This window comes from Pseudophryne corroboree, chromosome 6 (genome assembly GCF_028390025.1).
Source record: "Pseudophryne corroboree isolate aPseCor3 chromosome 6, aPseCor3.hap2, whole genome shotgun sequence".
In the NCBI taxonomy this organism is placed as follows: Eukaryota; Metazoa; Chordata; class Amphibia; order Anura; family Myobatrachidae; genus Pseudophryne; species Pseudophryne corroboree.
The window spans coordinates 27,046,173-27,071,513 of NC_086449.1; the positions used below are offsets into that span (position 1 = coordinate 27,046,173).

The 25,341-nt window shown below is 48.7% G+C and overlaps 1 protein-coding gene across 1 annotated transcript in view; it reads left to right on the forward strand.

Annotated features, from left to right (window-relative positions):
* Positions 1-25,341, forward strand: part of DNAH2 (dynein axonemal heavy chain 2) — a 261,666-nt gene that overhangs the window by 218,191 nt on the left and 18,134 nt on the right. Inside the window, exons 72-81 of the mRNA XM_063930819.1 lie at positions 222-355; positions 1,397-1,541; positions 1,672-1,871; positions 1,994-2,120; positions 4,769-4,955; positions 10,391-10,539; positions 12,955-13,138; positions 13,296-13,486; positions 13,604-13,795; positions 23,982-24,166. Coding sequence (XP_063786889.1) covers positions 222-355; positions 1,397-1,541; positions 1,672-1,871; positions 1,994-2,120; positions 4,769-4,955; positions 10,391-10,539; positions 12,955-13,138; positions 13,296-13,486; positions 13,604-13,795; positions 23,982-24,166 — 1,694 coding nt within the window. The remainder of the gene's footprint in view (positions 1-221; positions 356-1,396; positions 1,542-1,671; positions 1,872-1,993; positions 2,121-4,768; positions 4,956-10,390; positions 10,540-12,954; positions 13,139-13,295; positions 13,487-13,603; positions 13,796-23,981; positions 24,167-25,341) is intronic.

Sequence of the window (25,341 nt, forward strand, 5' to 3'; positions counted from 1 at the left end):
TTGTTGGAAAATATCTCCTTGCAGACCCACAACAATGTCAGTACAACTTGTCCACTTTCCTCTATTTTGGGTCTTCTTTATACGCACAAACCGAGAGCCGCTTCATAGGAAGCCAGTTTGTGGATCAATTCATTTGACCAACTTCCCGATGTTGAACGGCTTGGTCTGCTGTCACAATGAGAGAGTGTATCAGCACTTGCTTTCTCTGTCTGTCCGTGCAGGGTTTGGAGGCGCAGCTATTGGCCATCGTTGTGCGGAAGGAACGTCCGGAGCTGGAGGAACAGAAGCAATCGCTGGTCCTAAACATCGCAGCTGGGAAACGTAAGCTACAGGACCTGGAAGATGAGATTCTCAGGTGAGGAGCTGCGCAGCGGTCTCGCCGCGTTATTACATCTGTCAGAGCCGGGGGATATACGGGATCCCTGAATGATAGGTTACAATGTATAGTGTATACAGAGCTGTGGCATACAGAGGACAGGGGCAGGCGGATGCAGTTCCATATGGTGATGAAGCAGAATGAAACTGCATTAAGGCGCGCCCGCCCCTCTTACTTCTGTGTTGGCACACCCCTTGCCCGCTCCAGGCAGAAGACTAGCGACGACAGGGCCGAGATGATTTATCAATTATATAAATCCTATAACTATCATACTTTCACTAATAATACCTCTTCAGTTTATTGCCGACCATAGGACAGTCAGATAGTGTGTTATCCAGCCATGGCTCCATTAGGGGATGCGGTCAACTTACCTACAATCAAAATCCTGAAGGTCAAAATACCGACAACCACTGACCGACGGACAAAATACCGACATTTAAAATGTTGACAGGTCAAAAAGTCGACGTAAGTTTTTCATTGTTATTTTTTTGGTTGAAACAGACTTGTTCATACTTTACCATCCCAGTGGACCTGGAGGGGGAATATAATAGTGTGCGGAGCGCAGTGAGCCATGCGAGGGGGCGCGGTACACTTATACGGTGTCCATGTTGGCCTATGTCGACATACACACACACAAAAACCCGGTGAAAAATTGTGTGTCGACTTTTTTGACCTGTCGACATTTTAAATGTCGGTATTTTGACCTTTGACGGTATTTTAAATGTCGGTATTGTGACCTTGTTGGTATTTTGACCGTCAGGATTTTGATTGTAGGTATTTCATACTAAGCCCGTCCATGAGGCAAGGATTGGCAGCCAGTTACAGGAAGGTGGAGCGGTAACTAGTATCTCCCACCGTCAGATCACACACACAAGCCCGTCCTATTACATTTTATAATCTTTATGCGTGATGGAGAACACACACATCTACAGCGCTGCTCCGGGTCGTAATCGGCTTTTATGGCCTTTGTGGTATATCCCTAACTTCCTCCGCACCCTGACGTCTGTGTGACTTGCCCAGGCTCCTGAATGAGGCGACGGGCTCTCTCTTGGATGACGTGCAGCTGGTGAACACCCTTCAGACGTCGAAGGTCACGGCCAGCGAAGTCAGCGAGCAGCTGGAGAGCAGTGAGGAGACGGAAGAGATGATAGACCTGGCCAGAGAGGTGGGAGGTGACCTCTGGTCTGACTTGTTCCGTGTTGTGTCTTCATGTTCTGTCTGTAATATCTGCCCCACCTACGGAGGGCGACATTGCCCACCTCTCAGTATCACACTGTCTCCCCCTCTCACACTAGGCATACCGCCCTTGTGCCCAGCGTGCCTCACTCCTCTTCTTCGTCTTGAATGACCTCGGGCGAATTGACCCAATGTATCAGTTCTCCCTGGATTCCTACATCGACCTCTTCCATCTAAGTATTGACAGGAGCAAGCGTAGCGCCAACCTGGAGGAGAGGATCACCAACCTCAATGAGTATCACACGTATGCGGTCTACAGGTGAGGAGCGTCTGGTCCGTGTAAAGGGTCGTTGTAGAGTTCCTAAGACTGAGAATAGCGCCATCTGACCGCAGCTGGTCTCGTTACTTACCATCTGCCGTGCTCTCTTCCTGCATCCTCAGGTACACCTGCCGCGCCCTCTTCGAAAAACACAAGTTGCTGTTCAGTTTCCAGATGTGCGCCAAGATCCTGGAGGTGGCCGGAAAGCTCAACATGGATGAGTACAACTTCTTCCTGCGCGGTGGTCTGGTGAGTGCCGCAAGGGAAGTGACCAGCAATGGGTCAGTTATCGTTCCTCTCGGGAAGAATCGGCTAGCTACTAGGCCTGATTCTCGGTTGCACGCAGGTCCAAATGACGCCGCTTCTAGGGAGTGCGAGCACACCAGGCGTGCACTGTAGCGAATAGAGGCATCTGTGTTTATCTCCGGCCGGTACTGAGCCAGGCAGATCTAGGATGTTTCTGACTGCTCTCCATCTGCATTCTGACTGCTGTCCATCTGCATTCTGACTGCTGTCCATCTGCATTCTGACTGCTGTCCATCTGCATTCTGACTGCTGTCCATCTGCATTCTAACTGCTGTCCATTTGCATTCTGACTGCTCTCCATCTGCATTCTGACTGCTGTCCATCTGCATCCTGACTGCTCTCCATCTGCATTCTGACTGCTGTCCATCTGCATTCTGACTGCTGTCCATCTGCATTCTGACTGCTGTCCATCTGCATTTTGACTGCTCTCCATCTGCATTTTGACTGCTGTCCATCTGCATTCTGACTGCTGTCCATCTGCATCCTGACTGCTGTCCATCTGCATCCTGACTGCTCTCCATCTGCATTTTGACTGCTGTCCATCTGCATTCTAACTGCTGTCCATCTGCATTCTAACTGCTGTCCATCTGCATTCTAACTGCTGTCCATCTGCATTCTGACTGCTCTCCATCTGCATTCTGACTGCTCTCCATCTGCATTCTAACTGCTCTCCATCTGCATTCTAACTGCTCCCCATCTGCATTCTGACTGCTGTCCATCTGCATTCTAACTGCTCTCCATCTGCATTCTAACTGCTCTCCATCTGCATTCTGACTGCTGTCCATCTGCATTCTAACTGCTGTCCATCTGCATTCTAACTGCTGTCCATCTGCATCCTGACTGCTCTCCATCTGCATTTTGACTGCTCTCCATCTGCATTTTGACTGCTGTCCATCTGCATTCTAACTGCTGTCCATCTGCATTCTAACTGCTGTCCATCTGCATTCTAACTGCTGTCCATCTGCATTCTAACTGCTGTCCATCTGCATTCTAACTGCTCTCCATCTGCATTCTGACTGCTGTCCATCTGCATTCTAACTGCTGTCCATCTGCATCCTGACTGCTCTCCATCTGCATTTTGACTGCTGTCCATCTGCATTCTAACTGCTGTCCATCTGCATTCTAACTGCTGTCCATCTGCATTCTAACTGCTCTCCATCTGCATTCTAACTGCTCTCCATCTGCATTCTAACTGCTCTCCATCTGCATTCTGACTGCTCTCCATCTGCTTTCTGACTGCTCTCCATCTGCATTTTGACTGCTGTCCATCTGCATTCTAACTGCTGTCCATCTGCATTCTAACTGCTGTCCATCTGCATTCTAACTGCTCTCCATCTGCATTCTAACTGCTCTCCATCTGCATTCTAACTGCTCTCCATCTGCATTCTAACTGCTGTCCATCTGCATCCTGACTGCTCTCCATCTGCATTCTGACTGCTCTCCATCTGCATTCTGACTGCTCTCCATCTGCTTTCTGACTGCTCTCCATCTGCTTTCTGACTGCTCTCCATCTGCATTCTGAGTGCATTTGGACCTGCGTGGGACTGAGTCCCTGTGTGTTTAGCATTGTTATATCCTACTGTCAGTGTTGTGGAACCAGCTCAAGTTGCAAAGAACGAGGAATAATGTGAAAGATAAGATAAAATCTTACAAGAACAATTTATAGGGTATACATTAGGCAATATATTGGACGACATATCATTCTGACGCCGATCGGAACAATATATGTTGCTCAGTGTGTCCCCGCGATTGCACTCTCCAGTAGCGTTGGGTCGTCCCATCTGATGTGCTGCGGGACATATGGGCCATTCCCGCTGATGGCAGCATGAGGTGAATGCGGTGGTTAATGATTTATCGCTCAGCCGTCAGTTGGTTCGTGCAATGGCCGTCATTCCGAGTTGTTCGCTCGCTAGCTGCTTTTAGCAGCATTGCACACGCTAGGCCGCCGCCCTCTGGGAGTGTGTCTTAGCTTAGCAGAATAGCGAACGAAAGATTAGCAGAACTGCTACTAAATAATTCTTTGCAGTTTCTGAGTAGCTCCAGACCTACTCCTAGATTGCGATCAGCTCGGTCCGTTTAGTTCCTGGTTTGACGTCACAAACACGCCCTGTGTTCAGCCAGCCACTCCCCCGTTTTCCCAGCCATTCCTGCGTTTTTAGCTGGCACGCCTGCGTTTTTTAGCACACTCCCTGAAAACGCTGTGTTGCCGCCCAGAAACACCCACTTCCTGTCAGTCACACTACGATCACTCAAGCGTTGGAAAAACGTTGTTCGAGCTTGTGTAAATCTACTGTTTTGTGCTAAATAACTAAGCGCATGCGCGCTGCGTACCATGCGCATGCGCATTTTCCACCTAATCGCTCCGTTGCGAAAAAAGGCAACGAGCGAACAACTCGGAATGACCACCAATATGTACAGCTGTGCGATACATCGTTCCATCAGTCTTTAGGTCGCCTGTGTACCTAGCCGTATAGGTAAAAATATTTAAATAAAAACACGACTCTACCAATAGTTCTTTCTGCTGTTTCTGTGAATCCTTTATACACCTAATGTAGTGTTACTAGTATGGCGTCCTCTGTACCTACCCGTAGGTCCTGGACCGAGAAGAGCAGATGGACAACCCCTGCCCAGGATGGCTTTCTGACGCCAACTGGGATAACATAACAGAGCTGGACAAGCTGGCAAACTTTCATGGCATCATGAATTCATTTGAGCAGTACCCCCGAGACTGGCACCAATGGTACACCAGCGCCGAGCCTGAAAATGCCTGCCTGCCAGGTACTGTGACGGGCACTGCATGGGGGAAATGAGTAGTGACCAATAAATCTGTATATGTGGACAAGGTTGGCACCCATAGCAGGACCACAGTTGATTAAGTAGTTTCACCTAAACAGTGCAATTCCCAGATTATCCTTATAAAATTGCATAGTGTGTATCCACCTTTAGTGATGGAAGGCATTGACCATATGTAGGGCCAGGATAGCAGCATTGACCATATGTATGGCCAGGATAGCAGCATTGACCATATGTAGGGTCAGGATAGCAGCATTTACCATATGTAGGGCCAGGATAGCAGCATTGACCATATGTAGGGCCAGGGTAGCAGCATTGACCATATGTAGGGCCAGGATAGCAGCATTGACCATATGTAGGGCCAGGATAGCAGCATTGACCATATGTAGGGCCAGGATAGCAGCATTGACCATATGCAGGGCCAGGATAGCAGCATTGACCATATGTAGGGCCAGGATAGCAGCATTTACCATATGTAGGACCAGGATAGCAGCATTGACCATATGTAGGGCCAGGATAGCAGCATTGACCATATGTAGGGCCAGGATAGCAGCATTGACAATATGTAGGGTCAGGATAGCAGCATTTACCATATGTAGGGTCAGGATAGCAGCATTGACCATATGTAGGGCCAGGATAGCAGCATTTACCATATGTAGGGCCAGGATAGCAGCATTGACCATATGTAGGGCCAGGATAGCAGCCTTGACCATATGTAGGGCCAGGATAGCAGCATTGACCTTATGTAGGGTCAGGATAGCAGCATTTACCATATGTAGGACCAGGATAGCAGCATTTACCATATGTAGGGCCAGGATAGCAGCATTGACCATATGTAGGGCCAGGATAGCAGCATTGACCACATGTAGGGCCAGGATAGCAGCATTGACCACATGTAGGGCCAGGATAGCAACATTTACCATATGTAGGACCAGGATAGCAGCATTTACCATATGTAGGGCCAGGATAGCAGCATTGACCATATGTAGGGCCAGGATAGCAGCATTTACCATATGTAGGGCCAGGATAGCAGCATTTACCATATGTAGGGCCAGGATAGCAGCATTTACCATATGTAGGGCCAGGATAGCAGCATTGACCATATGTAGGGCCAGGATAGCAGCATTGACCATATGTAGGGTCAGGATAGCAGCATTGACCATATGTAGGGCCAGGATAGCAGCATTGACCATATGTAGGGTCAGGATAGCAGCATTGACCATATGTAGGGCCAGGATAGCAGCATTTACCATATGTAGGGCCAGGATAGCAGCATTGACCATATGTAGGGCCAGGATAGCAGCATTTACCATATGTAGGGCCAGGATAGCAGCATTTACCATATGTAGGGCCAGGATAGCAGCATTTACCATATGTAGGGCCAGGATAGCAGCATTGACCTTATGTAGGGTCAGGATAGCAGCATTGACCATATGTAGGGCCAGGATAGCAGCATTGACCTTATGTAGGGTCAGGATAGCAGCATTTACCATATGTAGGGCCAGGATAGCAGCATTTACCATATGTAGGGCCAGGATAGCAGCATTGACCATATGTAGGGCCAGGATAGCAGCATTGACCATATGTAGGGCCAGGATAGCAGCATTGACCACATGTAGGGCCAGGATAGCAGCATTGACCACATGTAGGGCCAGGATAGCAGCATTTACCATATGTAGGACCAGGATAGCAGCATTTACCATATGTAGGGCCAGGATAGCAGCATTGACCATATGTAGGGCCAGGATAGCAGCATTGACCATATGTAGGGCCAGGATAGCAGCATTTACCATATGTAGGGCCAGGATAGCAGCATTGACCATATGTAGGGCCAGGATAGCAGCATTGACCATATGTAGGGCCAGGATAGCAGCATTGACCATATGTAGGGTCAGGATAGCAGCATTGACCATATGTAGGGCCAGGATAGCAGCATTGACCATATGTAGGGTCAGGATAGCAGCATTGACCATATGTAGGGCCAGGATAGCAGCATTGACCATATGTAGGGCCAGGATAGCAGCATTGACCATATGTAGGGTCAGGATAGCAGCATTGACCATATGTAGGGCCAGGATAGCAGCATTGACCATATGTAGGGCCAGGATAGCAGCATTTACCATATGTAGGGCCAGGATAGCAGCATTGACCATATGTAGGGCCAGGATAGCAGCATTTACCATATGTAGGGTCAGGATAGCAGCATTTACCATATGTAGGGCCAGGATAGCAGCATTGACCATATGTAGGGCCAGGATAGCAGCATTAACCATATGTAGGGCCAGGATAGCAGCATTGACCATATGTAGGGTCAGGATAGCAGCATTGACCATATGTAGGGCCAGGATAGCAGCATTTACCATATGTAGGGCCAGGATAGCAGCATTGACCATATGTAGGGCCAGGATAGCAGCATTGACCATATGTAGGGCCAGGATAGCAGCATTGACCTTATGTAGGGTCAGGATAGCAGCATTTACCATATGTAGGGCCAGGATAGCAGCATTTACCATATGTAGGGCCAGGATAGCAGCATTGACCATATGTAGGGCCAGGATAGCAGCATTGACCACATGTAGGGCCAGGATAGCAGCATTGACCACATGTAGGGCCAGGATAGCAGCATTTACCATATGTAGGACCAGGATAGCAGCATTTACCATATGTAGGGCCAGGATAGCAGCATTGACCATATGTAGGGCCAGGATAGCAGCATTGACCATATGTAGGGCCAGGATAGCAGCATTTACCATATGTAGGGCCAGGATAGCAGCATTGACCATATGTAGGGCCAGGATAGCAGCATTGACCATATGTAGGGCCAGGATAGCAGCATTGACCATATGTAGGGTCAGGATAGCAGCATTGACCATATGTAGGGCCAGGATAGCAGCATTGACCATATGTAGGGTCAGGATAGCAGCATTGACCATATGTAGGGCCAGGATAGCAGCATTGACCATATGTAGGGCCAGGATAGCAGCATTGACCATATGTAGGGTCAGGATAGCAGCATTGACCATATGTAGGGCCAGGATAGCAGCATTTACCATATGTAGGGCCAGGATAGCAGCATTGACCATATGTAGGGCCAGGATAGCAGCATTTACCATATGTAGGGCCAGGATAGCAGCATTTACCATATGTAGGGCCAGGATAGCAGCATTTACCATATGTAGGGCCAGGATAGCAGCATTGACCTTATGTAGGGTCAGGATAGCAGCATTGACCATATGTAGGGCCAGGATAGCAGCATTGACCTTATGTAGGGTCAGGATAGCAGCATTTACCTTATGTAGGGTCAGGATAGCAGCATTTACCATATGTAGGGCCAGGATAGCAGCATTTACCATATGTAGGGCCAGGATAGCAGCATTGACCATATGTAGGGCCAGGATAGCAGCATTGACCATATGTAGGGCCAGGATAGCAGCATTGACCACATGTAGGGCCAGGATAGCAGCATTGACCACATGTAGGGCCAGGATAGCAGCATTTACCATATGTAGGACCAGGATAGCAGCATTTACCATATGTAGGGCCAGGATAGCAGCATTGACCATATGTAGGGCCAGGATAGCAGCATTGACCATATGTAGAGCCAGGATAGCAGCATTTACCATATGTAGGGCCAGGATAGCAGCATTTACCATATGTAGGACCAGGATAGCAGCATTGACCATATGTAGGGCCAGGATAGCAGCATTTACCATATGTAGGGCCAGGATAGCAGCATTGACCATATGTAGGGCCAGGATAGCAGCATTTACCATATGTAGGACCAGGATAGCAGCATTGACCATATGTAGGGCCAGGATAGCAGCATTGACCATATGTAGGGCCAGGATAGCAGCATTGACCATATGTAGGGCCAGGATAGCAGCATTGACCATATGTAGGGTCAGGATAGCAGCATTGACCATATGTAGGGCCAGGATAGCAGCATTGACCATATGTAGGGCCAGGATAGCAGCATTGACCATATGTAGGGCCAGGATAGCAGCATTTACCATATGTAGGACCAGGATAGCAGCATTGACCATATGTAGGGCCAGGATAGCAGCATTGACCATATGTAGGGCCAGGATAGCAGCATTGACCATATGTAGGACCAGGATAGCAGCATTGACCATATGTAGGGCCAGGATAGCAGCATTTACCATATGTAGGGCCAGGATAGCAGCATTGACCATATGTAGGGCCAGGATAGCAGCATTGACCATATGTAGGGCCAGGATAGCAGCATTGACCATATGTAGAGCCAGGATAGCAGCATTGACCATATGTAGGGCCAGGATAGCAGCATTGACCATATGTAGGGCCAGGATAGCAGCATTGACCATATGTAGGGCCAGGATAGCAGCATTGACCATATGTAGGGCCAGGATAGCAGCATTGACCATATGTAGGGCCAGGATAGCAGCATTGACCATATGTAGGGCCAGGATAGCAGCATTGACCATATGTAGGGCCAGGATAGCAGCATTGACCATATGTAGGGCCAGGATAGCAGCATTGACCATATGTAGAGCCAGGATAGCAGCATTGACCATATGTAGGGCCAGGATAGCAGCATTGACCATATGTAGGGCCAGGATAGCAGCATTTACCATATGTAGGGCCAGGATAGCAGCATTTACCATATGTAGGGCCAAGATAGCAGCATTGACCATATGTAGGGCCAGGATAGCAGCATTGACCATATGTAGGGCCAGGATAGCAGCATTTACCATATGTAGGGCCAGGATAGCAGCATTGACCATATGTAGGGCCAGGATAGCAGCATTTACCATATGTAGGACCAGGATAGCAGCATTGACCATATGTAGGGCCAGGATAGCAGCATTGACCATATGTAGGGCCAGGATAGCAGCATTGACCATATGTAGGGCCAGGATAGCAGCATTGACCATATGTAGGGTCAGGATAGCAGCATTGACCATATGTAAGGCCAGGATAGCAGCATTGACCATATGTAGGACCAGGATAGCAGCATTGACCATATGTAGGGCCAGGATAGCAGCATTTACCATATGTAGGACCAGGATAGCAGCATTGACCATATGTAGGGCCAGGATAGCAGCATTTACCATATGTAGGGCCAGGATAGCAGCATTGACCATATGTAGGGCCAGGATAGCAGCATTGACCATATGTAGGGCCAGGATAGCAGCATTGACCATATGTAGGGCCAGGATAGCAGCATTGACCATATGTAGGGCCAGGATAGCAGCATTGACCATATGTAGGGCCAGGATAGCAGCATTTACCATATGTAGGACCAGGATAGCAGCATTGACCATATGTAGGGCCAGGATAGCAGCATTGACCATATGTAGGGCCAGGATAGCAGCATTGACCATATGTAGGGTCATATGTCAGCCGCCATAGCTACTGTAACCGTGCCACGCACATTGCAGGTGAATGGGAGAATGCCTGCAGTGAGATGCAGCGGATGCTCATTGTCCGTTCTCTGCGCCAGGACCGCGTGGCCTTCTGCGTCACCGCTTATATCATCAACAATCTGGGGTCAAAGTTTACAGAGCCGCCGGTACTGGACATGAAAGCGGTGAGTGGGATTGGGCATAAGGGCTGACACTTCATTGTCGATCTTGTACCCCACATCTCATTACGTTTTTTCTTTGAAATTGTGACACCGAGTAAGAGTACATGTCATACACTAATCCAGTGCCCCGATTTCCCTCACTCACATTTACTCCAGCCGCCTGTCACACTAATCCAGTGTCCAGCCATCTCTCACACTAATCCAGTGTCCAGCCATCTCTCACACTAATCCAGTGTCCAGCCATCTCTCACACTAATCCAGTGTCCAGTCATCTCTCACACTAATCCAGTGTCCAGCCATCTCTCACACTAATCCAGTGTCCAGCCATCTCTCACACTAATCCAGTGTCCAGCCATCTCTCACACTAATCCAGTGTCCAGCCATCTCTCACACTAATCCGGTGTCCAGCCATCTCTCACACTAATCCGGTGTCCAGCCATCTCTCACACTAATCCAGTGTCCAGCCATCTCTCACACTAATCCAGTGTCCAGCCATCTCTCACACTAATCCAGTGTCCAGCCATCTCTCATACTAATCCAGTGTCCAGCCATCTCTCACACTAATCCAGTGTCCAGCCATCTCTCATACTAATCCAGTGTCCAGCCATCTCTCACACTAATCCAGTGTCCAGCCATCTCTCATACGAATCCAGTGTCCAGCCATCTCTCACACTAATCCAGTGTCCAGCCATCTCTCATACGAATCCAGTGTCCAGCCATCTCTCACACTAATCCAGTGTCCAGCCATCTCTCACACTAATCCAGTGTCCAGCCATCTCTCATACTAATCCAGTGTCCAGCCATCTCTCATACTAATCCAGTGTCCAGCCATCTCTCATACTAATCCAGTGTCCAGCCATCTCTCACACTAATCCAGTGTCCAGCCATCTCTCATACTAATCCAGTGTCCAGCCATCTCTCACACTAATCCAGTGTCCAGCCATCTCTCACACTAATCCAGTGTCCAGCCATCTCTCACACTAATCCAGTGTCCAGCCATCTCTCACACTAATCCAGTGTCCAGCCATCTCTCACACTAATCCAGTGTCCAGCCATCTCTCACACTAATCCAGTGTCCAGCCATCTCTCACACTAATCCAGTGTCCAGCCATCTCTCACACTAATCCAGTGTCCAGCCATCTCTCACACTAATCCAGTGTCCAGCCATCTCTCATACTAATCCAGTGTCCAGCCATCTCTCACACTAATCCAGTGTCCAGCCATCTCTCATACTAATCCAGTGTCCAGCCATCTCTCACACTAATCCAGTGTCCAGCCATCTCTCACACTAATCCAGTGTCCAGCCATCTCTCACACTAATCCAGTGTCCAGCCATCTCTCACACTAATCCAGTGTCCAGCCATCTCTCACACTAATCCAGTGTCCAGCCATCTCTCACACTAATCCAGTGTCCAGCCATCTCTCATACTAATCCAGTGTCCAGCCATCTCTCATACTAATCCAGTGTCCAGCCATCTCTCACACTAATCCAGTGTCCAGCCATCTCTCATACTAATCCAGTGTCCAGCCATCTCTCACACTAATCCAGTGTCCAGCCATCTCTCATACTAATCCAGTGCCCTGATTTCCCTCACTCACATTTACTCCAGCCGCCTGTCACACTAATCCAGTGTCCAGCCATCTCTCACACTAATCCAGTGTCCAGCCATCTCTCATTCTAATCCAGTGTCCAGCCATCTCACATACTAATCCAGTGTCCAGCCATCTCTCCTACTAATCCAGTGTCCAGCCATCTCTCATGCTAATCCAGTGTCGAGCCATCTCTCATACTAATCCAGTGACGAGCCATCTCTCATACTAATCCAGTGTCCAGCCATCTCTCATGCTAATCCAGTGTCCAGCCATCTCTCATGCTAATCCAGTGTCCAGCCATCTCTCATGCTAATCCAGTGTCCAGCCATCTCTCATGCTAATCCAGTGTCCAGCCATCTCTCATGCTAATCCAGTGTCCAGCCATCTCTCACACTCATACTAATCCAGTGTCCAGCCATCTCTCATACTAATCCAGTGGCCAGCCATCTCTCATACTATTCCAGTGTCCAGCCATCACTCATGCTAATCCAGTGTCCAGCCATCTCTCCTACTAATCCAGTGTCCAGCCATCTCTCCTACTAATCCAGTGTCCAGCCATCTCTCATACTAATCCAGTGTCCAGCCATCTCTCATACTAATCCAGTGTCCAGCCATCTCTCACACTAATCCAGTGTCCAGCCATCTCTCATACTAATCCAGTGTCCAGCCATCTCTCACGCTAATCCAGTGTCCAGCCATCTCTCATACTAATCCAGTGTCCAGCCATCTCTCATACTAATACAGTGTCCAGCCATCTCTCATACTAATCCGGTGTCCAGGCGTCTCTCACACTCATACTTATAAAGTGTCTGGACTCTTCGTCAGGTGGTTGAGGACTCTCTCCCACGCTCCCCGCTGGTGTTCGTGCTCTCCCCAGGAGTGGACCCTACTGGTGCCCTCTTGCAGTTGGCAGAGCAGTGCCGGATGTCCCAGCTGTTCCAAGCTCTGTCCCTGGGACAAGGTCAGGCACCTATTGCCACCCGCATGATCAAAGAAGGAGTGAAGGACGGTAAGAGCCCATTGCAGATGTGTCTGTAAATATAGGTATACATACGTACATAGAAGAAATAATGTTTGCAAATGAGTGGAGACCTTGTAATATCAGTCGTTTATGTCAGGAAGGGCTATTGGCTGAAGGCTCTGATTTTCCACTGTTCGTATTGCAGGACACTGGGTCTTCTTGGCCAATTGTCACCTGTCCCTGTCCTGGATGCCTCAGCTGGATAAGTTGGTGGAACAGCTGCAAGTAGAAGATCCACATCCAAACTTCAGGCTGTGGCTGAGCTCCAGCCCCCATCCTGACTTCCCCATCTCCATCCTGCAAGCCAGCATTAAGATGACCACCGAGCCCCCCAAGGTGACTCCGTAGTACTATGAAAACATCTCATATTCGATAAGAAGCAGTCTAAGAAGTGATGGAGTGATCCAGAGAGGGACTCGTACACATAATGTCTATGTCCTCTGTTGTCTCCAGGGCTTACGCGCCAACCTAACACGTCTTTACCAGCTGATAACCGAGCCCCAGTTCTCCCGGTGCAGCAAGACCTCCAGCTACCGGCGCCTGCTGTTCTCTCTCTGCTTCTTCCACAGTGTCCTCCTGGAGCGCAGGAAATTCCTCCAGCTTGGCTGGAACATCGTATATGGCTTCAATGACTCTGACTTTGAGGTGAGATGGCTGACCATGAGCTACAGAACATGTAGAACATCCACTAATATAGAAATGTTGAATAATGTGAGCGAAAGTCCTCCCTTCCCCAGCAGGCAACCCCAGATTTTTGCCACTGATAGATGGCAGAGCAAGGAGAAGAATCACAGAGTACTGGAAGTCCCCGCCTGGACTTTTTTTTATGACTAGTCTTCTTGGAGACAGGACAGAACGGGTGGCTCTGAGGAAGGCCACATCCAGTCTCTAGTCTCCTTTGGGGTAGTGATTCCAGTCGCCGAAGAGTAGAATTTGAAATTCTAGTCAAATCTCGGCTTGGTCCAAAATACAGATAGATCTTTTCTCACTTTTCTCTAACGTCCTAAGTGGATGCTGGGGACTCCGTAAGGACCATGGGGATAGCGGCTCCGCAGGAGACTGGGCACAAAAGTAAAGCTTTAGAACTACCTGGTGTGCACTGGCTCCTCCCCCTATGACCCTCCTCCAAGCCTCAGTTAGATTTTTGTGCCCGAACGAGAAGGGGGCACACTAGGTGGCTCTCCTGAGCTGCTTAGTGAAAAGTTTAGTTTTAGGTTTTTTATTTTCAGTGAGACCTGCTGGCAACAGGCTCACTGCATCGAGGGACTAAGGGGAGAAGAAGCGAACTCACCTGCGTGCAGAGTGGATTGGGCTTCTTAGGCTACTGGACATTAGCTCCAGAGGGACGATCACAGGCCCAGCCATGGATGGGTCCCAGAGCCGCGCCGCCGGCCCCCTTACAGAGCCAAAAGACAGAAGAGGTCCGGAAAATCGGCGGCAGAAGACGTCCTGTCTTCAACAAGGTAGCGCACAGCACTGCAGCTGTGCGCCATTGCTCTCAGCACACTTCACACTCCGGTCACTGAGGGTGCAGGGCGCTGGGGGGGGGGCGCCCTGAGACGCAATAAAAACACCTTGGATGGCAAAAAATGCATCACATATAGCTCCTGGGCTATATGGATGCATTTAACCCCTGCCAGAATACATAGAAAAACGGGAGATAAGGCCGCCGATAAGGGGGCGGAGCCTATCTCCTCAGCACACTGGCGCCATTTTCCCTCACAGCTCCGTTGGAGGGAAGCTCCCTGGCTCTCCCCTGCAGTCACTACACTACAGAAAGGGTTAAAAAAGAGAGGGGGGGGGCACTAATTACGCGCAGTATTAAAGATACAGCAGCTATAAGGGGAAAAACACTTATATAAGGTTATCCCTGTATATATATATATAGCGCTCTGGTGTGTGCTGGCAAACTCTCCCTCTGTCTCCCCAAAGGGCTAGTGGGGTCCTGTCCTCTATCAGAGCATTCCCTGTGTGTGTGCTGTATGTCGGTACGTTTGTGTCGACATGTATGAGGAGAAAAATGATGTGGAGACGGAGCAGATTGCCTGTAATAGTGATGTCACCCCCTAGGGGGTCGACACCTGAGTGGATGAACTGTTGGAAGGAATTACGTGACAGTGTCAGCTCTGTATAAAAGACAGTGGTTGACATGAGACAGCCGGCTACTCAGCTTGTGCCTGTCCAGACGTCTCATAGGCCGTCAGGGGCTCTAAAGCGCCCGTTACCTCAGATGGCAGATATAGACGCCGACACGGATACTGACTCCAGTGTCGACGGTGAAGAGACAAATGTGACTTCCAGTAGGGCCACACGTTACATGATGGAGGCAATGAAAAATGTTTTACACATTTCTGATAATACGAGTACCACCAAAAAGGGGTATTATGTTCGGTGAGGAAAAACTACCTGTAGTTTTCCTGAATCTGAGAAATTAAATGAGGTGTGTGATGATGCGTGGGTTTCCCCCGATAACAACTGATAATTTCTAAAATGTTATTGGCATTATATCATTTCCCGCCAGAGGTTAGGGTGCGTTGGGAAACACCCCCTAGGGTGGATAAAGCGCTCACACGCTTGTAAGGGCTCTACCCTCTCCTGAGATGGCCGCCCTTAAGGATCCTGCTGATAGAAAGCAGGAGGGTATCCTAAAATGTATTTACACACATACTGGTGTTATACTGCGACCAGCAATCGCCTCAGCCTGGATGTGCAGTGCTGGGTTGGCGTGGTCGGATTCCCTGACTGAAAATATTGATACCCTAGATAGGGACAGTATATTTTTGCCTATAGAGCATTTAAAAGATGCATTTCTATATATGCGTGATGCACAGCGGAATATTTGCCGACTGGCATCAAGTCTAAGTGCGTTGTCCATTTCTACCAGTAGATGGTTATGGACACGACAGTGGTCAGGTGATGCGGATTTCAAACGGCATTTGGAAGTATTGCCTTATTAAGGGGAGGAGTTATTTGGGGTCGGTCTTTCAGACCTGGTGGCCACGGCAACAGCTGGGAAATCCACGTTTGTACCCCAGGTCGCCTCTCAACATGAGAAGACGCCGTATTATCAGGCGCAGTCTTTTCGTGGACAAGCGGGCAAAAGGTTCCTCATTTCTGCCCCGTGACAGAGGGAGAGGAAAAAGGCTGCAGAAATCAGCCAGTTCCCAGGAACAGAAACCCTCTCCCGCCTCTGCCAAGCCCTCAGTATGACGCTGGGGCTTTACAAGCAGAATCAGGCACGGTGGGGGGCCCGTCTCAATGAATTTCAGCGCGCAGTGGGCTCACTCGCAAGTAGACCCCTGGATCCTTCAGGTGATATCTCAGGGGTACAAATTGGAATTCGAGACGTCTCCCCCTCGCCGTTTCCTAAAGTCGGCTTTACCGATGTCTCCTTCTGACAGGGAGACAGTTTTGGAAGCCATTCACAAGCTGTATTCCCAGCAGGTGATAATCAAGGTACCCCTCCTGCAACAGGGAACGGGGTATTATTCCACACTGTTGTGGTACCGAAGCCGGACGGCTCGGTGAGACCGATTCTAAATCTAATATCTTTGAACACTTACATATAGAGGTTCAAATTCAAGTTTAAGTCACTCAGAGCAGTGATTGCAAACCTGGAAGAAGGGGACTACATCATGTCTCGGGACATCAAGGATGCTTACCTTCATGTCCAAATTTACCCTTCTCACCAAGGGTACCTCAGGTTTATGGTACAGAACTGTCACTATCAGTTCAGACGCTGCCGTATGGATGGTCCACGGCACACCGGGTCTTTACCAAGGTAATGGCCGAAATGATGATATTCCTTCGAAGGAAGGGAATTTTAGTTATCCTTTACTTGGACGATTCCCTGATAAGGGTAAGATCCAGGGAACAGTTGGAGGTCGATGTAGCACTATCTCAGGTAGTGTTGCGGCAGCACGATTGGATTCTCAATATTCCAAAATCGCAGCTGGTTCCGACGACTCGTCTTCTGTTCCTAGGGATGATCCTGGACACAGTCCAGAAAAAGGTGTTTCTCCCGGAGGAGAAAGCCAGGGAGTTATCCGAGCTAGTCAGGAACCTCCTAAAACCGAGCCAAGTCTCAGTGCATCAATGCACAAGGGTTCTGGATAAAATGGTGGCTTCCTACGAAGCAATCCCATTCGGCAGATTCCACGCAAGAACTTTCCAGTGGGACCTGCTGGACAAATGGTCCGGGTCGCATCTTCAGATGCATCAGCGGATAACCCTGTCACCAAGAACAAGGGTGTCCCTCCTGTGTTGGTTGCAGAGTGCTCATCTTCTAGAGGGCCGCAGATTCGGCATTCAGGACTGGGTCCTGGTGACCACGGATGCCAGCCTGCGAGGCTGGGGAGCAGTCACACAGGGAAGGAATTTCCAGGGCTTATGGTCAAGCCTGGAGACATCACTTCAAATAAATATCCTGAAGCTAAGGGCCATTTACAATGCTCTAAGCTTAGCAAGACCTCTGCTTCAAGGTCAGCCGGTGTTGATCCAGTCGGACAACATCACGGCAGTCACCCACGTAAACAGACAGGGTGGCACAAGAAGCAGGAGGGCAATGGCAGAAGCTGCAAGGATTCTTCGCTGGGCGGAAAATCATGTGATAGCACTGTCAGCAATTCCGGGAGTGGACAACTGGGAAGCAGACTTCCTCAGCAGACACGACCTCCACCCGGGAGAGTGGGGACTTCACCCAGAAGTCTTCCACATGATTATAAACCGTTGGGAAAAACTCGACAGGTATTGCGCCAGGTCAAGGGACCCTCAGGCAATAGCTGTAGACGCTCTGGTAACACCGTGGGTGTACCAGTCAGTGTATGTGTTCCCTCATCTGCCTCCAAGGTACTGAGAGTGATAAGATGGAGAGGAGTAAGCACTATATTCGTGGCTCCGGATTGGCCAAGAAGGACTTGGTAACAGGAACTTCAAGAGATGCTCACGGAGGATCCGTGGCCTCTAACTCTAAGAAGGGACCTGCTCCAGCAAGGACCCTGTCTGTTCCAAGACTTACCGCGGCTGCGTTTGACGGCATGGCGGTTGAACGCCGGATCCTGAAGGAAAAAAAGGCATTCCGGATGAAGTCATCCCTATCCTGATCAAAGCCAGGAAGGATGTAACCGCATTTGGCGAAAATATGTTGCGTGGTGCGAGGCCAGTAAGGCCCGACGGAGGAAATTCAACTGGGTCGATTCCTACATTTCCTGCAAACAGGAGTGTCTATGGGCCTGAAATTGGGGTCCATTAAGGTTCAAATTTCGGCCCTGTCAATTTTCTTCCAAAAAGAACTAGCTTCAGTCCCTGAAGTTCAGACGTTGTAAAAGGGGTACTGCATATACAGCCTCCTTTTGTGCCTTCAGTGGCACCTTGGGATCTCAATGTAGTTTTTGGGTTCCAAAAGTCACATTGGTTTGAACCACTTAAATCTGTGGAGTTAAAATATCTCACATGGAAAGTGGTCATGCTGTTGGCCCTGGCCTGGGCCAGGCGCGTGTCAGAATTGGCGGCTTTATCCTGTAAAAGCCCTTATCTGATTTTCCATTCGGACAGGGCGGAATTGAGGACTCGTCCTCAGTTTCTCCCTAAGGTGGTTTCAGCGTTTCACCTGAACCAACCTATTGTGGTGCCTGTGGCTACTAGGGACTTGGAGGACTCCAAGTTGCTAGACGTTGTCAGGGCCCTGAAAATATATGTTTCCAGGACGGCTGGAGTCAGAAAATCTGACTCGCTGTTTATCCTGTATGCACCCAACAAGCTGGGTGCTCCTGCTTCTAAGCAGACTATTGCTCGTTGGATTTGTAGTACAATTCAGCTTGCACATTCTGTGGCAGGCCTGCCACAGCCAAAAATCTGTAAATGCCCACTCCACAAGGAAGATGGGCTCATCTTGGGCGGCTGCCCGAGGGGTCTCGGCTTTACAACTTTGCCGAGCAGCTACTTGGTCAGGAGCAAATACGTTTGTAAAATTCTACAAAATTGATACCCTGGCTGAGGAGGACCTGGAGTTCTCTCATTTGGTGCTGCAGAGTCATCCGCACTCTCCCGCCCGTTTGGGAGCTTTGGTATAATCCCCATGGTCCTTACGGAGTCCCCAGCATCCACTTAGGACGTTAGAGAAAATAAGAATTTACTTACCGATAATTCTATTTCTCGTAGTCCGTAGTGGATGCTGGGCGCCCATCCCAAGTGCGGATTGTCTGCAATACTGGTACATAGTTATTGTTACCAAAAAATCGGGTTATTGCTGTAGTGAGCCATCTTTTCTAGAGGCTCCTCTGTTATCATGCTGTTAACTGGGTTTAGATCACGAGTTGTACGGTGTGATTGGTGTGGCTGGTATGAGTCTTACCCGGGATTCAAAATCCTTCCTTATTGTGTACGCTCGTCCGGGCACAGTATCCTAACTGAGGCTTGGAGGAGGGTCATAGGGGGAGGAGCCAGTGCACACCAGGTAGTTCTAAAGCTTTACTTTTGTGCCCAGTCTCCTGCGGAGCCGCTATCCCCATGGTCCTTACGGAGTCCCCAGCATCCACTACGGACTACGAGAAATAGAATTATCGGTACGTAAATTCTTATTATTTATCTTACAATTCCTATATACCCAGCCTCATGTGGGCAGTTTCAGGATAGATAATCAGTGATAAACTGTATGGAATCAAATTAATGCATAGTCTACACAGACATCAGCTCAGGCGTACTTGCATTCCCAATCTTCAGATTTGTTACTTTTTATATTCATTATTCATTTCGGGCTCTACCTTTTGCCCAATATCTATAACTGTAGCCCCAGTATGACCTCTATAATCATAATTCCAGTATACCCTCTGTAGGTATGGTTCCAGTGTGACCTCTATAACCATGATGCCTGGCTGACCTCTATAACTGTGGTTCCAATGTGCCCTCTATATTCAAGGTTTCAATGTGACTTCTATAGCCGTTGTTCCAATGTGACCTCTATAGCCGTGGTTCTAGTGTGCCCTCTATAGCCGTGGTTCTAGTGTGCCCTCTATAGCTGTGGTTCTAGTGTGCCCTCTATAGCCGTGGTTCTAGTGTGCCCTCTATAGCCGTGGTTTTAGTGCGCCCTTCATAGCCGTGGTTCTAGTGTGACCTCTATAACCCGTGGTTCTAGTGTGCCCTCTATAGTTCTGGTTCTAGTGTGCCCTCTATAGCCGTGGTTCTAGTGTGACCTCTATAGCTGTGGTTCTAGTGTGCCCACTATAGCCGTGGTTCTAGTGTGACCTCTATAGCCGTGGTTCTAGTGTGTCCTCTATAGCCGTGGTTCTAGTGTGCCCTCTATAGCCGTGGTTCCAGTGTGACTTCAATAGCCGTGGTTCCAATGTGCTCTGTATAGCCGTGGTTCCAGTGTGACCTCTATAGCCGTGGTTATAGTGTGACATCTATAGCCGTTGTTCCAATGTGACCTCTATAGCCATGGTTCTAGTGTGACCTCTACAGTCGTGGTGCCAATGTGACCTCTATAGCTTTGTTCCAATGTGACCTCTATAGCCGTGGTTCTAGTGTGACCTCTATGGCCGTTGTTCCAATGTGACCTCTATAGCCGTGGTTCTAGTGTGCCTTCTATAGCTGTGGTTCTAGTGTGCCCTCTATAGCCGTGGTTCTAGTGTGACCTCTATAGCCGTGGTTCTAGTGTGACCTCTATTGCCGTTGTTCCAATGTGACCTCTATAGCCATGATTCTAGTGTGCCCTCTATAGCTGTGGTTCCAATGTGACCTTTATATCTGTCGTTCTAGTGTGACGTCTATAGCCGTAATTCTAATGTGCCCTCTATAGCCGTTGTTCTAATGTGACCTCTATAGCCGTGGTTCTAGTGTGACCTCTATAGCCGTTGTTCCAATGTGACCTCTATAGCCATGGTTCTAGTGTGACCTCCATAGCTGTGGTTTTAGTGTGACCTCTATTGCCGTGGTTCTAGTGTGACCTCCATAGCTGTGGTTTTAGTGTGACCTCTATAGCTGTGGTTCTTTGGGACCTCTATAGCCGTTGTTCCAATGTGACCTCTATAACTGTGGTTCTAGTGTGACCTCTATAGCCGTGGTTCCAATGTGACCTCTATAGCCGTGGTTCTAGTGTGACCTCTATAGCTGTGGTTCTAGTGTGCTCTCTATAGCCGTGGTTCCAATGTCACCTCTATATCTGTCGTTCTAGTGTGCCCTCTATAGCCGTTGTTCTAATGTGACCTCTATAGCCGTGGTTCTAGTGTGACCTCCATAGCTATGGTTCTAGTGTGCCCTCTATAACCCGTGGTTCTAGTGTGCCCTCTATAGCCGTGGTTCTAGTGTGCCCTCTATAGCCGTGGTTCTAGTGTGCCCTCTATAGCCGTGGTTCTAGTGTGCCCTCTATAGCCGTGGTTCTAGTGTGACCTCTATAACCCGTGGTTCTACTGTGACCTCTATAACCTGTGGTTCTAGTGTGCCCTCTATAGCTGTGGTTCTAGTGTGCCCTCTATAGCCGTGGTTCTAGTGTGACCTCTATAGCTGTGGTTTTAGTGCGCCCTTCATAGCCGTGGTTCTAGTGTGACCTCTATGACCCGTGGTTCTAGTGTGCCCTCTATAACCCGTGGTTCTAGTGTGCCCTCTATAGCTGTGGTTCTAGTGTGCCCTCTATAGCCGTGGTTCTAGTGTGACCTCTATAGCTGTGGTTCTAGTGTGCCCACTATAGCTGTGGTTCTAGTGTGACCTCTATAGCCGTTGTTCTAGTGTGTCCTCTATAGCCGTGGTTCTAGTGTGCCCTCTATAGCCGTGGTTCCAGTGTGACTTCTATAGCCGTGGTTCCAATGTGCTCTGTATAGCCGTGGTTCCAGTGTGACCTCTATAGCCGTGGTTCTAGTGTGACATCTATAGCCGTTGTTCCAATGTGACCTCTATAGCCGTGGTTCTAGTGTGACCTCTATAGCCGTTGTTCCAATGTGACCTCTAAAGCCATGGTTCTAGTGTGACCTCCATAGCTGTAGTTTTAGTGTGACCTCTATTGCCGTGGTTCTAGTGTGACCTCCATAGCTGTGGTTTTAGTGTGACCTCTATAGCCGTAGTTCTTTGGGACCTCTATAGCCATTGTTCCAATGTGACCTCTATAACTGTGGTTCTAGTGTGACCTCTATAGCCGTGGTTCCAATGTGACCTCTATAGCCGTAGTGCTAGTGTAACCTCTATAGCTGTGGTTCTAGTGTGCCCTCTGTAGCCGTGGTTCCAATGTGACCTCTATATCTGTCGTTCTAGTGTGCCCTCTATAGCCGTTGTTCTAATGTGACCTCTATAGCCGTGGTTCTAGTGTGACCTCCATAGCTATGGTTCTAGTGTGCCCTCTATAACCCGTGGTTCCAATGTGACCTCTGTAGCCGTGGTTCTAGTGTGCCCTCTATAGCTGTTGTTCCAATGTGACCTCTGTAGTGGTGGTTTTAGTGTGACCTCTATAGCCGTAGTTCCAGTGTGACCTCTACAGCCGTGGTTCTATGGGACCTCTATAGCCGTTGATCCAATGTGACATCTATAACTGTGGTTATAGTGTGACCTCTATAGCCGTGGTTCCAATGTGACCTCTGTAGTGGTGGTTTTAGTGTGACCTCTGTAGCCGTAGTTCCAATGTGACCTCTGTAGTGGTGGTTTTAGTGTGACCTCTATAGCCGTAGTTCCAGTGTGACCTCTATGGCCGTGTCAATTGAAAACACGTTTTCTAAAAATCGTCTCCAAGTCCACAAAAATCTTTCTGTAACCACAATGTGCCCACAGTAACCTGTGCCCCGTCCTGCTATCTTCAGCTTTCTCCTCTTATGCTAATACCGCAGGTATCTGAGAATCTGCTCAGCCTGTACCTGGATGAGTATGAGGAGACCCCGTGGGAGGCCCTCAAATTCCAATGTGACCTCTATAGCCGTGGTTCTAGTATGACCTCTATAGCTGTGGTTCTAGTGTGACCTCTATAGCCATGATTCTAGTGTGCCCTCTATAGCCGTGGTTCCAATGTGACCTCTAAATCTGTCGTTCTAGTGTGCCCTCTATAGCCGTTGTTCTAATGTGACCTCTATAGCCGTGGTTCTAGTGTGACCTCTATAGCTGTGGTTCTAGTGTGACCTCTATAGCCGTGGTTCCAATGTGACCTCTATAGCCGTCATTCTAGTGTGCCCTCTATAGCCGTGGTTCTAGTGTGCCCTCTATAGCTGTGGTTCTAGTGTGACCTCCATAGCTGTGGTTTTAGTGTGACCTCTATAGCCGTGGTTCTATGTGACCTCTATAGCCGTTGATCCAATGTGACCTCTATAACTGTGGTTATAGTGTGACCTCTATAGCCGTGGTTCCAATGTGACCTCTATAGCCGTGGTTCTAGTGTGCCCTCTATAGCCGTTGTTCCAATGTGACCTCTGTAGGGTGGTTTTAGTGTGACCTCTGTAGCCGTAGTTCCAATGTGACCTCTGTAGTGGTGGTTTTAGTGTGACCTCTATAGCCGTAGTTCCAGTGTGACCTCTATAGCCGTGGTTCTATGGGACCTCTATAGCCGTTGATCCAATGTGACATCTATAACTGTGGTTATAGTGTGACCTCTATAGCCGTGGTTCCAATGTGACCTCTGTAGTGGTGGTTTTAGTGTGACCTCTGTAGCCGTAGTTCCAATGTGACCTCTGTAGTGGTGGTTTTAGTGTGACCTCTATAGCCGTAGTTCCAGTGTGACCTCTATGGCCGTGTCAATTGAAAACACGTTTTCTAAAAATTGTCTCCAAGTCCACAAAAATCTTTCTGTAACCACAATGTGCCCACAGTAACCTGTGCCCCGTCCTGCTATCTTCAGCTTTCTCCTCTTATGCTAATACCGCAGGTATCTGAGAATCTGCTCAGCCTGTACCTGGATGAGTATGAGGAGACCCCGTGGGAGGCCCTCAAATTTCTCATCTCTGGCGTCAATTATGGAGGTCATGTGACTGATGACTGGGATCGGCGTCTTCTGGGAACCTATATTAATGATTATTTCTCTGAATCTGTACTGACCGCCCCATTCTACAGGTAATAGCAGCTGCGTATACATGGCATGCTGTAGTAGTGTGTGTACTGTATATATGGCATGGTGTAGTAGTATCTGTACTGAGCTGTGTGTATACATGGCATGGTATAGTAGTATGTGTACTGTATATATGGCATGGTGTAGTAGTGTCTGTACTGGGCTGTGGTTGTGTATTCATGGCAGTACAGGGCTGTGTGTGTATATATGGCATGGTGTAGTAGTGTCGGTACTGGGCTGTGTCTGTATATTTGGCATGGTGTAGTAGTGTCTGTACTGGGCTGTGTGTGTATATATGGCATGGTGTAGTAGTGTCTGTACTGGGCTGTGTGTGTATATATGGCATGGTTCAGTGGTGTCTGTACTGGGCTGTGTATGTATATATGGCATGGTGTAGTAGTGTCTGTACTGTATATATGGCATGGTGTAGTAGTGTCTGTACTGGGCTGTGTATGTATATATGGCATGGTGTAGTAGTGTCTGTAATGTATATATGGCATTGTGTAGTAGTGTCTGTACTGGGCTGTGTGTGTATATATGGCATGGTACAGTGGTGTCTGTACTGGGCTGTGTATGTATATATGGCATGGTGTAGTAGTGTCTGTACTGTATATATGGCATGGTGTAGTAGTGTCTGTACTGGGCTGTGTATGTATATATGGCATGGTGTAGTAGTGTCTGTACTGGGCTGTCTATGTATATATGGCATGGTGTAGTGGTTTCTGTACTGGGCTGTGTGTGTATATATGGCATGGTGCAGTAGTGTCTGTACTGGGCTGTGTGTGTATAAATGGCATGGTGTAGTAGTGTCTGTACTGGGCTGTGTGTGTATATATGGCATGGTGTAGTAGTGTCTGTACTGGGCTGTGTATGTATATATGGCATGGTGTAGTAGTGTCTGTACTGGGCTGTCTATGTATATATGGCATGGTGTAGTAGTGTCTGTACTGGGCTGTCTATGTATATATGTCATGGTGTAGTGGTTTCTGTACTGGGCTGTGTGTGTATATATGGCATGGTGTAGTGGTTTCTGTACTGGGCTGTGTGTGTATATATGGTATGGTGTAGTAGTATCTGTACTGGGCTGTGGGCAGGCCCGGCGACAGGGGGGGGTCAAAGGGGACAGCTATACCGGGCCCCATGGTTCAGAGGGGCCCCGAGGCAGAGGAGAACAAAACAC